The sequence below is a fragment of the Poecilia reticulata genome, chromosome 3, assembly GCF_904066995.2.
Source record: "Poecilia reticulata chromosome 3, P_reticulata-male-v2, whole genome shotgun sequence".
NCBI lineage: Eukaryota > Metazoa > Chordata > Actinopteri > Cyprinodontiformes > Poeciliidae > Poecilia > Poecilia reticulata.
The window spans coordinates 12979687-12997169 of record NC_088832.1 but is presented as its reverse complement, the minus strand read 5'-3'; the positions used below and the strand labels follow the sequence as shown (position 1 = coordinate 12997169).

Below are 17483 nucleotides of genomic sequence, written 5' to 3'. Positions count from 1 at the left end.
GTGGTGAAAAAAAAAATGTTGGAATGTCACTACAAAACAGAGGACCATCACTGTTGAACAGGAGTCACACCAGGTGCTCAAGGCAGCAGAAATGAAGAAACATACACAGTTTTCATACTTTTTTTTTTTTGCTTTGCATTACTTCTTTATTTCCTAACACACATTTTTTTTTTCTGTAGCACTTCAGTGTTTCAAGATAATCTTAATTTTTTTTTTTGTTATTAAACAATGATCTGAGTTGGTTAATAGCGGAAAACTACACGCAAGTAGGCTGCAAATAAGTCTGATAAAAGTCCCAGCACAAAACAAGACACTTCTGTACACAACTGTTGGAGTTAGTAGTATGTTACAAGCTGAAAGTATGCTTTATGTTAATTGAGTTGCTAAGAGACATACAACCCCACTTTACACAAAGTACCTCAGTGTTGTTCTAGCTTAATTCATTTAACACTACACAACAAAAATATAATAAATAACACCCTAAAGAATGAAATGCGGTTTTGTAAATTCAGTTTTCAAAGCCATTACATGAGCTTTGAAAGTTTGGTGGGGCTGCTTGTGTTGAAGGGACTGTGTGACTTTCTCTTTATTGGCTGACAACCGCTCAGTGCACTTCTGTCTCTTGTTGTGTTCACAGGCTTACTACTAGTGCAGCCAGAGGAGAATGGAGGGTTCACATGATCCTGATCCTGGTGTTGGGTTTCTGGACTGAGGGAGGAAGAGGGAGCAGACTTAATCTCATCCAGACGATCAAACAACAAGTCAAACGACATTTCTTCGGTCAGGGAAGGCTCCGCACGCTCTGCGGAGCCAGAAACGTGGGCACCATTCATCCCGTCCGACACCTGAGCGGCAAAGCTTTCCTTGTCAGAGCCTGTTGGAGCAACGCTGACATTCAAATCACTATCCTTGTTAGTGTCTGTACAGTGGTTCTTATTCTCCTCTGGAATCGCAGGTTTGCCGTTATTGTCGGACAAGGTGTCAGGGCAGGTTTGCTGCTCTGGGACAAGAGTGTTATCCAAGTCTATGTGAGGGGAGGAAGCCAAGGAGAACTGGGATCCCCGGCTACAGGAGCTTTCTCCATCGTGCATCATGGAGTCCAACTCTGATATTTTGTCCAGGTAAGCTGCATCCATAGATGCCTCACTGGACATTTGTAAACTGTCAGGCTCCTCTCTGATAAGAGTAGCAGATGTAACTCCCTTTGCCAAGTTTTCTTTACTTGGACCTGGGTGTGACATGTCCCGCAAACTTGATCTCTGCCAGGAGCCCCAGAAGACAGATTTGGAGGATTCCATTTCCGTTTGATATAAGCCTTTAGGAAACTTTTCCAGGCTGTTGATTTTTTTCTCCAAGGCTACGCTAGTCTTGCCCTGGCTAGCATATTCTTCGAAATCGAGCCTTCTCAGATGAGAGATGGGTTTAAATGCAACTTTCTTCTCACGGATGCCAGGGCTTCTCAGGGTCAGAGAGCGGAAAGCAGTGGAAGGGGTGGTGGGCAAGAAGTCAGAGGAAATGTTTTCAGAGTCCTCGTTCTTCTTCTCTCCAGGCACATTTCTGTTAAACTCCTTGTGATCTGCTGACGGCAGGAACACCAAACTGTGATCCCGTGAAAATGGTCGACACTCCGCTTCCGGATTGCTGCAGATGGACCTTCTCTCGTTGTCGCTCAAGCTTCTCATCATCATACTGATATTTTGTTGCTGTAGGAGAACGTCGGTCGCGTCTTTGTTAGTCCCAAGAGCTTCTTGTGTCTCAAGCTGTCTGCTCTCAGACTTCCTGACACGAGACTCCAGGTCCTCGATGTACTGGTCGCTACGATCAAGAGCGCGTTTCAGGTGATCGACGTCGCGCTCGTACTGCTGAATCTTAGCTTCCAGGGCTGCCACTGTGAAGCGGCCAAACCTAAGAACAGACCAGTTTGTCATGAAATGACAACAAACAAGTAAAAATGGCAATTAGCTGAATCGTAACCCGTTTTAATTGGTCTTTGTTATTTCAAAACATTTTCTTTTAACGAATATGACTGTCTACATTCCATTTTTTTCAAACTTAAAGTAAACCTGATCTCACTTAAAGGCCAGACGTATTTGTTTTTATTGATGAAACTGTCTAACGCTCATGTTTGTTGACAGAAACTCAATCCAATACTCTGCCTCCCCTTTTGTAAATTAGGGTTGAGGCTTATAAAATATTTCAAGTAGAAGAAAACAAAAGCTTGCATTTGAACATGACAGTGAATATTTCAGACAAAAAGGAAATGTCCTCAAATTGAAACTCATTAATTTAAAGACAGAACTTTTGAAAACAGGGGGGGAAAAAGTCATGGTATCAGAAAAATGTTAACACATTTGATAGTAAGAAACGCCAAAACGTCACTTACTTCTGAGGAGATCTGCTTGCCACCTCTGCTTTCAGTCTCATATTCTCTTGCACAAGGTCAACATTTTGAGATCGCAAAGTCTTATTTGCCTGAGAAACACATTAATATATTTATTTATTGGCATCAAAAAAGTTCAACAAACTCAACATTAACTACAATAAAATGCATTCTGGACATGTTTGGCCTGTTTAATAGTAAAAGCTACAGATTACCTCTCTCATCTTGTCCATATCCTGTTTTATCTTATCACACACATCTGTGGCAGCTTGGAGTTTGTTTTTCCACTCCTCCACCACAAACAGCGAAACTCTCTTGTCATCTGGCTGCTCTGTGTTGAGGTTGCACGGGAGCAAAGCAGTCTTGAGTTGGTCTTCCAGATTTTGATTTTTTGATTTTAGCTCCTCGTTTTCTCTGATGAGTCCGTCAATCTCTTCCTGTCAAAAAGAGATTTTATGTATCTGAAAGCAGGACTTCAAATGTTGACACCTAAACCCTATCAAGGTTAAAAAAATGCATATGTTGGGGCAAAAAGAATAAAAAGTGGGAAATGTCTATTTCTTCTGGATGGAGTATTTTTTGTTGATTTGGATGAATGCTTCAGTTCAAGTTATGCTAAAAATGTAGCAAAATTAAAAAGTTTAGAGTCAAAGTTAGTTTGGAAATGATGAACATTTTATCCAGCTTGACTCGCTGATTAAATGTAACCCCAGAGCATGACTCTGCCACCACCACAATCTGCAGATCTTCCGGCCTGTTATGCTCACCTCTCATATGTTGTCAGATTGGTGAAGGCCATCTTTAACGTGACAAGTCAATGTTGTAGAAAACGTTTTGTTTTCTTCTCCTGAGTGACGCCTTTGCATATTAGTGCAATCATTTAAATCTTATGTAAGTTCTATAAATTGCTTCATAGAGTATGCAAACAGGTGAGAAATGCTTGAAGAAAAGCTTAAGCTTTTTAGGTTCACATTTACTATAAAATGACGCAACATAGCTATTTCTGGTTGTTTACATTTTTTCCCTCAGATGTTTTTAATGCGAAACAATTTAATTCTTTGAAAAATACAACACAAAAAAGGTGTCCATTACGTTCCAATAAGTACATTGCATGTTCAATTATGTTGAGTGGTGAGTGTGTTTAGGTTTGAGGAAGTGGACAGGAAATGACATGCCCAGCAAAGGACGTCTTTAAGTATCTACAACAACTAAAAAAGTTTTATGACTATCTGAGTTATTACTTTAATGTCGGTTCTCTATAGCCAACTGACTTTATGAGTATCTGCTCCACAATACTCCACTTAAAAAACCCAGCAGTAATCCTATATATGGCACTCTTTTCAATATCTTAACTGATACTAAAATAAAACCTAAAAGGAATCTATATTTGACAACCTCATACTCTCGTAGAAGCAGTTCTCCTCTGGTTTTCCTCAGACATTTTCTCATAGAGGGGCTCTCGCTGTAATCGCCGTCATTTGTCCCTCCTGTGGGGAGGAAAAAACAGAGTGCAGTAAAAGATGAGCTGTGATATTAAAGAAGAATTAAAATATCAGCTTTCAGCATTTCCAGAAATAATTTCTACCAGAGATTAACTAGAAACTCCACACCTCTATTTGATAAATACAACTTTCAAACAGGCTTCTGAGCATTGCCATTTTGGAAATGTCTTCCTCACAGCTGAGTAATGGATCTTATTTCAATATGGTGACAACTCAAAGCTTTTGATCAGTCCTTTATAGCATATAGCTGAATTTAGTCCACTTTAAACTTTAATTCTCAGCTCTAAACTATCGTTTTAATAAGCAACAGGAACAACTCTATAATCGTATAGATATCACATCTGATTTCTGTAAATAAGGCCTGCATTCCAAAGAGCATAAAGCAGAAGCAGAACACTGATTTATGACTGGATATTTATTTGTTATTTGAGGACAAAAACTCTCATACACTCTTCCTTCACAGACATAGTAGTTATTTGATTTGTACAATCAAAAATTGCTTGGTTAAGCAGAAAATTAACTTTGTTTTTCCTCCAACTCAAACATTATCACACATACTGTAGCTGATGATGTCTTAAATAACTAGTTTTTATCGCTAATCTTGGTAAGCTTGAGAGTAAGCACAATCAAGCAAAGTTTAGGGATGCACTGATATAAAAATTTGAGACAAATATCAATATCCAATATTGCTGTGATGGCTAATAATCAATATTTATCAATATATACCATCCATTCCATGCCTTAAAAAAGTGATCTCACAATCCTACACTGCATCAGTCACATGACCAAACAAACACCACATGACCAACACTAACCTCTTCTCCTTAAGAAATAAAGGGCAACAAGATGAAAATAAATATTGGTTGTTATATCAGCCCAGTTTTATTAATCAGACCGATATTAAGATGTTAAAAAATAATATCTGCCAATACTGGTGTTGGTGCCAAAATTTTGTGCATCCCTAATTAAACTCACCATTTTTTTTCTACAAGACACAGACAGTTAAGATGTCTAACATGTATCTGTGCTCCTGTATCCTGGTTAGGTTATGGATTGTGTAAGAAAAGCACAGCTTTGAGTTTAGTCCATCTCAAGCTTTAAGCAGCAGTGGCACATGTAATGAAAGATGTTCTGTAAAGCACCAGAGCTGGTCGATTCTGAACTTTATTTTATTTCTCATACTGGTTTGCAACTAAAAAGCCAGGAAGCACTCAAGATTGTCACAGAGTCTGGAAAACCAGGTCTGGTAACTACGGAGAAATAGAAGAGTTTGGAAAATATTTGTAGTTTCAAACATTTTCAGCCAAGCCCATTGTCTAAGCTTGTCTAAACTTTCAACCTTTCTTTACGATTTAAGGAGGTTCCATATTTAATGTCTGACAACTGCTGAAAAAATAAATCCAAAGTAAACGTATGTATTTATGACGTAGAACTTGCGTAAAAAGGGCCCAAGCACTCTTTAAATTTGCCTACAAAAGTGTGAAATTCCTACAAAACTGTGCAGAAATCCTATGGACCATCTATGACTCTCCTAATCTAGTTGTTTATGGAAAACCTGCCTTATAGACACCGTTTTTAAATATGCGCTCATGTTTGGTTAGGCATCGCATTCGTCTTGGTTTGTGTCAGTGTGCGGTGAAGCCACGCACCGATGATTTCCCTGCACGGGTTCTCGGCTGTGATGGGCACTCTGCAGGTGGGACACTGGTTGGCTTTCTTTAACCACATCTCCATGCAGCACGAGCAGAACACGTGGTGATTGGCGCAGATGACGGGCTGCTTGACCTGCAGAAGCAAACCTGAGTGAGTTATATCTAGACTAGGCCTGGCAAAGATTATGAGAAACATATTGACTTTGCAAACGACGACGTCGCAAAGCTGAACTGGTTTGTTACTAAGAAACCGTCTGTTCCGTGTGAACGCAGTACTAACAAACAGATTGCGAGTTTGTTAAAAAAGCGTAACGCTATTACCTTTCCGAGACATATCTGACACGAAATTGGCAGAGTTAGAGAGAGGGTCGATGTCTGGTAGATATGAGCCATATTTCCAGAGAACATAGCACAGAGAGGAAGGGACTTCCTTTGAGGCGGTACAAAGTTTCAAATTAGGGAACCCGCTGTTCCGCCCGCCGACTCTGAAAACTACGGAAAGCGTCAACGGCCTAAAAGGAATCTACAAACATGTTTATATGGAAATCTTTTGTGGATGTATAGTGATTAAACTGAATGTGGTGTTTAAAAACAAGTAAAGATTAGTAAAACAGTTTTTCACCGCTAGCAGAAGTCTTGCTAGCGTTTATACCACAAACCCTTTTATACTCTTGTATAAAAGTATGGGAATTGCGGTTTGTTTTGGAGATCCGAATACTGTGGCTCTACCATACTACCAGCCAGATCTCGCTCTGTCACCTCCTAAAGGATTCTGCGCTTAACTCCACCTTAAGGTTTTATGATTAAACCAAACTGTCATATTTTATGTGCATTTGTGTATAGGGCTGATGGATAGAACAGACTACTGCTCAAACTAATCAACAAAATAAATGTTTTTTTTTGTGTGTGTTTTTTTTTATCAATTAACAATAGGTAACTAGTTCAAAAGGTGAAACTCAAATAGATTCATTACCGTGCTCTATAAACATCTGTTCATGTCCATTTATATTATATTTTACACCCTAATGCAGTCTGTCAAAATATATTAATACTACATGAATATTTTTTTTAGATTAAAATACAGACATATAATATTGTAGCCTGAGCAATCATAAAAAAGAACTGACTTGACAGTTCAGTCATTGGCTCACCCTACCAGGTGGGTAAACCACAAAGGGAGCTGACTGTTCACAAAGTGCTGTATGCCCGCATATTGGAAAGTTGAGTGAAAGAGATAGGCGTAATAACTACAGACTGAATAGGATTTGAAACAACCTCCATTACGAGTAATGAAGTCGCAGCAACTGGACCGTCACTAGAGTCAGCACTCCAAGGCCCACCACTCACAGACATATCCAAGATATGGGTTACAACTAGACCAGGCGTTGCCTTTCTGTGCAATTCCACTTGATTGAAATATCACTTACAGCACAGTCTGGGCTTTCTCCTATTTGCTTGGATTCCTCTGGTAGACTTTCTACTTTCTGTTTAGTGAACAGAATAAGTTGTGGATCTTCTAAAGTTTTTCTTACTTCGAACTTAAAAGTAAAAAAAAAATGAACTTGCACTTTACAACTCAGAACATCAGAGCTTCCTAATCTGTCTTCCTCAAAATTGAATAATTATGCCAAATATTTAAAACTGAATATGGATTACGTGCTAAAAATGTCACTAAGTTGTTTTCATTGGTGATTTTGTTCAATCATGGGTTAATATATCACAGCTTAATTTGTTTGATCTTAGCTGTTATACTTGATTCCTGAACTAACATTGCTGCCATCATTTCAACTTCCTTCAAGCGATATTGCCAGTATATATGTTATCTGGAGCTCTTGATTTTATTCGTAAACATTTAAATTGCATTCTTAATGGGATTTTTTATGTCAATTGTAACAGTCTTCCTTTTATTTCAATAGAAGGAAATTAAAAAATATTCCTCTTTGTCTTTGTTTTATCGATAGTTATATACAGTGGTTATTTTTACAGATTTTAACATTGTCTGTAGTTTTATATCCCACTATCCACAAATGAAAATAAATAGCTTTTCGCTTCCCTTTTTCCAGCTGACATATTCCCTTTGTAGTCTAACTTGTCATTTATAGTATTTCTGTGCTCCTTGGTGTTCAGTAATATAATAGGTTTATTTAATCTCATGTTTGACACATAGTTGATGAGAGCCAGGAGACTAAATTAGCAGTAGCTGTAAATCTAAAAGCAGACTTACCAACTCAGTGGGCTAACAAGCCATAACAAGAGAGCTGTAATATAATTTAACACTTTTGTGTGTATTTCAAGGTGAAAAAAAGCATAATCAATAAGTTTAGTGCTATAAATACAGAAAGATATTGAATATTGAAGCTTAAAATGCCAGGAGCATTTAAATATTATGCATTCGCTGATGAGTAATAACTTTATCAGCGATAAATAAGCTGAGAGCTTGACAGTGATCAGACTGCATGTGTTGGTAATGTGTTCTTCTGATGGTCTTTATTTAACACTACACTCTAAAAAGAAAAAGGAAAAACTTGAACCAACTTAATTGAATTGCTTCTATGGGTAACAAGCAATTCAATTAAGTTTATCCAACTTAATTTATTAAGTTTACCCAATTCAATATATTCTAATCATCCAACTCAATTTGTTAATTTTTTAAACAAATTTATTATGTTTAAGATAACAGATTTACAGTAAGTCAGTCTTACTCAAATCATTTAGTTTACTTCAAAAAATGGTAAATGGACTGAACTTACACAGCACTTTTCCAGTCACTTTGACTACTCAAAGCACTTCACATTAGAGTCACATTCACACACCAATATCCATATGTGGCAGGAGGAAGCTGGAATTGAACCTACAACCTTCCGATCACAATATGACTACTCTACCCACAGAGCCACAGACGCATACCAGGGAATCTGCCCCTGGTCAGCTTGAGTCATGGTCAGACGTGGGATACAAATATGGCATTGAACTTAATTATTTCAAGTAAAGTCAAAGTAAAAACGTCCTTTAAGGAAAAGATTTGTAACTTTTAAATTAGAGTATATTTAGAGGACACTGTAAAAAGAGTTTTAGGCTGCAAACTACGAAGTTTGCAGCCCAAAATATTTAGTTTGGAACTACTTAAAAGTTTGAGTTGACTTTCTGTAGAATTAAGACAAAAAGATTTTAAATGTATATTAGAATAAAATAAATGATTTGAGAAAGAGTGACTTGAATCTGTTATCTTAAACATACTTAATAAATTTGTTAAATAAAATTAACAAATTGAGTTGGATCATTTGAATATATTGAATTGGTTTAACTTAATAAATTAAGTTGGATAAACTTAATTGAATTGCTTGTTACCTATGGAAGCAATTCAATTAAGTTGGCTCAACTATTTTCCTTTTAGAGTGTACGTTTTGAGTCAAATTAACACAAAAAAGAAGGTGGCACAGCAAAAGCAAAAGAATTAAGTTAAATTAAGGTAAATAAGTCCATAAGATGAACTTCAGCCCATTTAAAAAACATGACGATCTGTTCTTGTGGGCTTTATTAATTGTATTGTTCCACTTGAGTTGACATATAAAAGGTGCTGAACTTGGAAGGGAAAAAGTTTGTTCTTGAAGCTGCAATGCTCTCACTGTTCAGTATAAATAGGACTACAAATGCACACAGAAACTACCACGTCTGCTGGTGAAAAAGTCAGTTGATGAAGTTAATAAAAGGGCTGAACTCACCATAAATATATCACCAAGACAAGCTAAACAGTGGGATTTGCTTGTCACAGGATACACAGAAAAACACCTTAGAGTACATACAAGAGTTTAGTATATAGCAAAAAAATAAATTAGCAGATTCCCATCATCATATAAATATTCTCTTCTCATAAGCCAGTAAATCTATTTATCAAGACGAAAGTCGTTCAGATATATAAATATAATTTATAGAAAAACTATATTTTTTTAACGTGTAATTTGGTTTGTAGTCATTGTATTTTCGGGGAAAAACAGAAACAATATAACACAGACCAATATTTAACTTGATATGACCTGTATCATTTAATCTTTTAAAGTCCCACCATATAAAAACTACCATATATTACTTCGCATGTCATTGTCTCAGATAAAAATGATTGAATTTATGAATATCTATTCAGAGTGGCCTAATATTAGCATAAATCCCACTAAAAATATGTCAAATTACATCAGTACCAGAGTTTAACCCTGTAGGGCCATTACTCATGCCTGAGGTTACACGTCCTGCGCTTCGTCGTATCTAAAACCAGGACATCTTCTCGGGATCTAATATGATTACAATTGACTGAGTGCAAAATAACCTTGTACACTGATCCCAGATTAAAAACATCACCAGTACTTGTTGGACTGTTTTCAATAGTTTATTAAATGGATCATAAGCCAGCAGTTGTTCCTACTCATTTTTCATATCCCCAGTGGTTTTATGCGATGCTCTTCAGAGTAAACGTCCAATATGAATAAGGTTGGATAAATTACAGAGAATATTGAAATTTTACTGCAATTTATTTGGCAATATTCTGTGTCACTGCTCGCTGTTTGCTTATAATGAGGAAATATTAATGCATACAGACCTTTGAAACACCATGAAAGACAGTTTTCAAATATTTTTAGTCCCTATGTCTTATAAACTAAAATAAGCCATGTGAATGTCTGCCTTCATTTCACTACTGCAAATGACTTCAGAAAGCACCTAAAATACATGATGCCATCAGAAAGAAAGAAAAAAAACTTTCCAGTTTACTCCAGTAAACCAACAGATGCTGCCTGAACTGGTAAATAAATTTGTTCCGATGGTATGCCAGCAAAAATAAACAAATTTTGGTTGAAATAAGTCAAATAAGCATTGTTCTGCTGACATTGCATTGCTTTGCAACAATCCAGTCATTAATTGGAGACAGTCAATTAATCACAGCTGGTACAGATGGCTGCATCTATTGATCTTGTCCTGGTGCTTATTTTTCATCCCTAAATGACACCGATTGCCAGATTTGACCAGCATGTGTAATGGACAGTAAAGAACCAATGACCCGAGTGTCAGTCTTGTCGCTGGTCAGGATCTCGGCACCCTCCCCCTTCAAATAGCATCTTTACCATTTAGCTTGGAAAGGTTTAGATTGCCCTTAGAGCACAGCAGCGAAACTGTGCGCTCTGGTGCTCAGATGACCTTTTCTGTTTAAGGCTTAATCTCTGACAAATGCTTGCTTTAATTAGCCTGATACCCCCTGCCTGGACCACCATCCTGCACATCCCTTCTCTCTCTTTCTCTCTCTCTCTCTCTCTCTCTCTCTCTCTCTCTCTCTCTCTCTCTCTCTCTCTCTCTCTCTCTCTCTCTCTCTCTCTCTCTCTCTCTCTCTCTCTCTCTCTCCTACATACACACAGCCCCCACCTGCCTCTGTGTGTCTGGCACTGTGAAAATTCTGCACAGTTTGAATTTTGGGAATTTTTCAGATTTGCAGACACAAGCATCAGCTGACATCTAAGGAGAGTAATGTTAAAAGCAAGATGTTGTCATGCCCTATAAGAATACATCCTTGTTGAAGAATCATTTCCAAAGTTGTTCTACCTTAAATGTCACATGACTGTACAATTCAACTGAAAAGGAAACAAATCTGTCTGAGGGAAATAAAAGAAATAAATGAATAAAATAACAATGATAATAAAAATCTAAATAAAATGCTTAAAAAAATGTTTAAATGAGTGTGCAAGCCTTAATCTAGTATTTTGTTTATCCACCTTTTGACTTAATTTAACTCCACTTTGCCTTGCTTAGCTCTCTCCAGGTGAATCCATGTTATTTTCTGCAAGATTTAGTTCTGAACTTTGACTTGGCCATTCCCAAACTTTAGTTTTCTTCTGATAGAGACATATTTTTGTTGCATTAGGTGCATATTCTGCCTTTATTTCATGCTAACTAAAAATACTTTTTATCATAAGCTTCGTAACAGACACCTACAGCAAAGGTTTTGAGTCAAAACTGAGTGGTCTTAAGAGTTATTAATGATTTCATCCACCTTGATAATAAATTTAGTTCCCTCTGAAAGAAAATAAGCCAGGACCATGATGCTGCGACCAGCATATATATTATATAGTAATATCAGGCTTGCTTAGTGTAAAAAGACCAAGTTTAGTTTCATCACAATTCCACAAGGTTTTAGTGTATTTTTGGCCGCCCTAAACATTTTATTTGGAAGAAAAGGCTTCTGTCTTTTATTCCTACTGCTTAGTGCAGACCTATTGAGAATCCAGGAGTCTGTTGTCACACAACCTGTGATTACCAGACAGTTATTATTTCAGTGTTACTGTCAGGCTCTTGGCAACTTCATGACCAGTTTCTATTTTCAACAATTTTGGGGGGAATTGTCCTGTTTTTCCCAATGTCACTGTTGTTCTTTTCTCTCAGCTGAAATTCTTATACAGTTGTTGGAATCAAATGAACAAACTTTAGCAAACTCCTGCTGTAGCTGACCTTTATTTCAGGTAAATCAGACTGTAATTGTGGTGTATACCCTGGAACACCAAATGCTGAAATAAAATCAGGAAGTTGTCCAACAAGCAGCTAGTTTAAGGGTGTGTTTATTTACTGTACCATTTTTTCCTAGATATGATTTCTACATGAAGGATTTTTTTTTTCACTGAAGGTGTTAAAGGTTTGGAGATAATTTGTCTTGGTCTCTGTTTTTTAAGGCTTCAGATATTTTAACATGGATGTGCACATTTAACCCAGCCACTGCAGGCTATTGAGTTAGAAATAGAGTTGGATCAAATTGGGGCCAAATTCAGTTGATTGATAGAGCTGAGAAATGTAATCTTGAGAATATTACGCAAAATTATAAATTGCAAGGTTTAGGGTAACATGTAATAGTAACCTCCAGGGCTCATTTATTGATTTTCAAAAATTCAGAGACAGTTGTGAATGCGTTTTCTTTTTTGTATCATTTCAAGAAGGACCTAATGGCTTAAAGTAAAACATATTAAGTTGGAAATAATGTTTACTGAAATGATGTTATAATTACAATCTAGCATCCTGGCCACGCTCTGCTCATGTTGTTTCATTGTTGCTTAAATTCAATCTTTTCAAAGGCTCCTGCTTCACCCACATCCTGCAGCAGATCTTGCATTTGTCTTTGCTGCAGAATAGCAAACAGAAGTAAAAGAGATGCATGGCTACAAATCCCTGTTTTATTGGAAAGGAGCCTAATTATTAGGATGTAAGTCAAGCCGTGACTTGAGGGGCTGACTCCTCCTTGCTTTATATTTATCCCCTCCTCTGCAGCTACGGCAGCATTGCCACCATCACCACCAGCAGAGCGTGGCGCTTTTATTACATCGCCCACAGGCAGGTTCAGCCCTGTCACATTCACACACAGACTCGCGCGCACGCACACACACACACACACGGACGCACACGCTCGCACAAATTCACAAAGCCTGCAGGACCAGCAGCCAGTTGAGTCCCCTCCACAGCAGTTAGCAGAGTTACCCCACGTCCCAGTGCTGCCACACACGGACCCTTGGGACAGCAGAGGGAGGGAGTGGGTATTATGGTAATACTAGAGCCTGCTGCTCCCTTCCCCTCTCCTGCAGCACAGCTGGGAAGGACCATCATTACAAGTATTGTAGCAATCTGTTTAAGAGAGACACATTGGAGGGTTTGGGTGACAGAGAGAGGATGAGTGCTGCATACATAGATCACATAAAAATGATTAAAATGTGTGTGAGGGGACCTGGAACAAAATGCAAAACTTGTTATGAACACCTTATATCAAATCTTCTGTCAAAATGGCCTGTTGTAAATCTCTATTTTCCCCTTTTTTACTTTTTTATTTTATTAAAGGTTTCTCGAGCTGGTCATATCTCAAGACGGGGGGCCTGTGGCACATAAGGAATAAATAGGACATAAAGTACTTGAATCTCTAATGCCTCATATAGCTTTACGAATCTATATTGTAGTGTGTCACAAGCTGGAAATCCATTAGAAAAAGACAAATTGCACAGTCTTACCAGTTATGCCGAAGCCCTGCTTTTTTTTGGTCAAATGAGCCCAATTTTGTGCAAAAAAAAAAAAAAATCTTTAACTCTGTAATTTTGTCACAAATTAAGTGAAAAAGAAATACCTACAGAGAGCTTTACGGATATTGATGACTTAAGACGGAAAACTTCCCTGAGCTCACAGCAGTGCTTCAGTGCTGTTGTAAATTTGCACGTTGCCTCAGATTGATCCCGATGCATCAACAAATTCTCCGACAGTATTTAGGTGTGGGATTAGACCTTTGGCAGGATTGCCAATCTCTCACTGTCAGATTACGCCGCTCGTAGCCATCCATCTGCGTGTTGCGTTTCAGGGCAAATGAGAAGACTGTGAGTCAGAATCTTCCTCACTCTCAATCATCGTCACAGCCATTTTTAGGAAACAGGGATATCCATTACATCGCCTTTCCCCCCACCTCTTCCACCTCCTCCTTCGTGTTCTATTTTCAGATCAGCTTTAAACAGAAAGTTCAACTGATAAAGCACGCACACGGAGGTGAAGGGTTATTTAATATTCTGAGGATGAACTATTAAAAATGCAATATCTCATTATTCTTGCTGCTAGATAAATGGGAACTATGTGCTAGACAGAAAATTGATCTGGTTTCTTCTTCTTCTTCTTTTTGTTGTTCTTCTTCTTCTTGTGACCTAACAGGGAGCACTGGAAGAGGGGAGAAGGGTGGGAGGAGAGTGGTCTTTTTGAAAACTGCATCGATGCACTAATGCACTGAAACCTGAGCTCTTATTGGATCTGAAGGGCAGCATGAGACAGCCATCCTCCAGCATCTACCCCCGTTTAAAGGTGAGGATTAAAGGCGAGTGTATAACTGCTTGGTCTATTAGAGACGTATGTGAACATGCATTTAAAGAATGTTTTCTTTATTTTTTTATTGTAAAAATATCCACTCTCAGGGTCGGTGAAATATTGTTCAACGGAGACTTTTGTCACCCGCCCCCCCCCCCCCAGCTCCCCCGCCACAGTCACACACGTACACACTCACACACTCCAGGAGGCCTTATTAATTATTTGTACCCACTTGACTTCATATTGTGCTTCCAGTGGCTTGGTCAAAGATTATAATTACCACATCCCTGTTTGTATCATTTTCCATCTCCTGTGCTTTTAGTGCAGTATTACTCCTCTTATCCCTCACTCCCTCTCTTCCTCCCTCTCTCCTCGTATACACAAGACCAAAAGTGCAGGCACATCATTTATTGATAAGACAAAAAGAATGTAATGAAATTATCAATGTTCTTGAATTAATTATGAACATGATTAAGAAAGCTAAAATCTCAGGAGCCAGTCTCTCATTACCCATTCACTCTTAGGGATTGCTTTCATTCAGAGAAGGAGAGGCGAAAAAGCCTTCCAGCAGAGCCCAGTCCGGCTCAGCTCGTCTCCCCGTGTGCCCGTCTGCCTTGTCTCTGCTGAGGCCAGCTGACCGGTCCTCTCGGGCTGACCGGCCACAAGCCAGACCGGCGGCTCTTCTGCACCAGCGTTGGGTGGACCGTGATACAGGCGGGAGCAGCCGACTGCCCAGTGGCCTCTGACATTTGCTGTGGAGAAGAGGGGATGCACTCAGTCCTCTTGTTCTGCTGCTGCGATCGAGCTTCAGGGTCCTGACCTGCCTGTGAAAGGAAACAGTCGAGGTAAGTGAGACTTGTCACACTTTTAGGCAGACCTGAGTTGCTTAGATTTTAGAAAACTCCTGTGCAGTTTTCAGCTTCTCAAAATATTTGAAATTTTGTGTTTTGGAGAATTGTTTCTGTCGATCTATGTGTTTTGTTTACTAATAAAAAAATTGTTATATTTTCTACCACCATGTAAAATAATTCTTAAGATGAATGATTTAGTGATTTATTATATTATTATATGTGGAGATAGTGTGTGACACAACAAAACAAATTAAAAAACATATATATATATATAAAATAGTGCCTATTTTGTTCCAAATAATTTTTTCATAAGAGAGTAGAATGGGACTTCACTCTGCAATTCATTACACCAAGAGAAATTGTTTTGTTTTATTGCACAAAACATCTTGAGTCAGTTTTGAATTAACTTGAGATCTGAAAAAAAAATGTTTTTCAGTTGCCCAGATTGTAAATTTGTAAATTTTACTGCTGATTTGACAATTTTGCATCGCTCTGTCATTCGTTTCATCCCTCTATAAACGAATTGCTGATTTCAGGGACGATTCATTTATATTCAGTGAATGTGGCAGAAATGTTCTGTCAGTGCAGCGAGTCTTGGCTTCAGTCTAGCGCTTCTTTCTCTCAGTCACATGGAAGAGCGTGTTGGACAACACTCCCAAAAGTATCCAGAGTTTGAAAGGAAGTCACCGTCTCTTTTCTGTTCATGCCTTCTCTGCTGAGAACTCTCTGGCTTTCTCGACACGTACACACTCTCAAACACATGCCTGAATGCAAACAAAGATAAGTAGACACAGACAGATGAATCTGTGTGTCATTTCACCTCCAGGTGCAAGAAGAACATAGTTTTGCTCGCACTCGCAGGAAAACACGTTAGAGTGTGTTCATTTTTACATATAATCAGCTGCCTTACCTTGCTAATTTGCCATAAAGTTTTTCATCTTTTTTTTTTGGTAAAAATAAAACCCTCTCTCTTATTCATAATTATAAAGTACACAGTTTTTTCCGTCTTGATTATGATTTCCTTATTTCTCCTTCAGTATCTAGGAAAGAAAAGCTCTACAATAAAGTGAGAGAAATCTCAGGGGTTAATGGCAATCCTCCTTGTCCTAGAGATTGATCCAAGTATTGGATCGCACATAAAGCTGCAGTTACTGGATATTACCCTCCTGCTATCGGCCTGCCGTGATGGCCTGGATAAGAAGTGCTTACCAAAGAGGATGCTCCTTCAGGGCAGATACGGTTTCCCAGCCCTCTGGGAACAACAACCACATGCCTGCTGCTTGCTCAGGAACTTTCTAAGCTCATCGAGTAAATCCAGGGGCCTTATCAAGTTACTGGCCTACTGAACTGCTCAAAAAATGTTTATACCTCTTTAGATTTTGAACTGCAAAGGGGAAGGGGCAGCAATTAAGCAGCCCCTGTGTTTCATAGATAAGAGCACTGATCGTTTGGCTCAGGTTTTATGTCAGGTGAGATGGATGGATCTCAGATTCAGTCCTGGTGAGAATGCAGGTTCATAGCATGTAATGTTGCTGACTTTAGAAAAGTTTACTTTTCATTTCGACACGTTATTGTTATTGCTTTAAAGGCTTTAAAGCGGCATGCTTCATGACACTATGCTCAAAGCAGCCTCCTCTGTATTCCCTCTAGTGGGTTTTTCCACAAAGTGCAGCAGGGATTAGCTGAATCCAGATCTTTGCCAAGCTGGGCAGATCCACACACGAGCATCTGCTGCATGTCTCTCTGTAGTATTATCCATGAAGCACCTGGCTCATGCCACACAGCAGCTACTAGAGCCCAGATGGCAGCTAAGCAGGCTAATTATTTCAACACAAAACTCTGGTGTCTCACACCGGCACTGTGGAGCCACTTTGGCACACTTGCTTTTTCTGTGCCCACTTCTGCTGGAGAGGAACTCTGCCATGAAACTATAAAGATGTCAAGCGGGTAATTGTGAACAGGGACAGGCCTCAGTGCAGTACTTGACATCCAGATGTATATATTTGGTTGTTGGTGAACCCCGCCCCCTTTAGAGCTACAGAGACATGCACGTGATGATGGTCTGTTGTTTTGTCACATTGCTCATTGGTACAAAACTGACAAACAGCAGATTTGACATCAACTCACACTGGAAAAAATCCAGTTTAGATCCATTTGGTTTTATGTATGTTTGTAACCGTGACTCTTTTCTTTTACTATTTAACTGGGACTTTATGCAGTTAAGAAGTGCATAACCATGGTGTGG

The 17483-nt window shown here is 38.6% G+C and overlaps 1 protein-coding gene and 1 long non-coding RNA gene across 5 annotated transcripts in view; one reads left to right on the top strand and one right to left on the bottom strand.

The window, feature by feature from the left end:
- LOC103461991 (uncharacterized) overlaps positions 1-17483 on the top strand; it is a 79150-nt gene that overhangs the window by 37097 nt on the left and 24570 nt on the right. For 3 of the 4 annotated variants that reach the window (XR_533253.3, XR_533251.3, XR_014086877.1), the window contains exons 2-4: positions 638-1121; positions 14238-14384; positions 14912-15232. This is a non-coding gene — a long non-coding RNA (uncharacterized LOC103461991). The remainder of the gene's footprint in view (positions 1-637; positions 1122-14237; positions 14385-14911; positions 15233-17483) is intronic. The other variant, XR_533252.3, reaches the window with a different exon arrangement.
- Positions 121-6045, bottom strand: obi1 (ORC ubiquitin ligase 1). Its single transcript, XM_008404423.3, has 6 exons — positions 5856-6045; positions 5532-5667; positions 3776-3867; positions 2596-2817; positions 2384-2472; positions 121-1905 (listed from the first exon to the last, which is right to left on the bottom strand). The coding sequence occupies exons 1-6, from the start codon at positions 5940-5942 to the stop codon at positions 525-527; spliced, it is 2007 nt and encodes a 668-aa protein (XP_008402645.2). The 5' UTR covers positions 5943-6045; the 3' UTR covers positions 121-524.

Bases quoted from the DNA above. Each gene is read 5' to 3' on its own strand.
- obi1 (XM_008404423.3), bottom strand. From the start codon at position 5,942: ATGTTCTCTGGAAATATGGCTCATATCTACCAGACATCGACCCTCTCT. The intron at 5,668-5,855 runs GTAATAGCGTTA...TTGCTTCTGCAG, and splicing joins GTCAGATATGTCTCGGAAAG to GTCAAGCAGCCCGTCATCTG. The intron at 1,906-2,383 runs GTAAGTGACGTT...GTCTGTTCTTAG, and splicing joins GCAAGCAGATCTCCTCAGAA to GTTTGGCCGCTTCACAGTGG.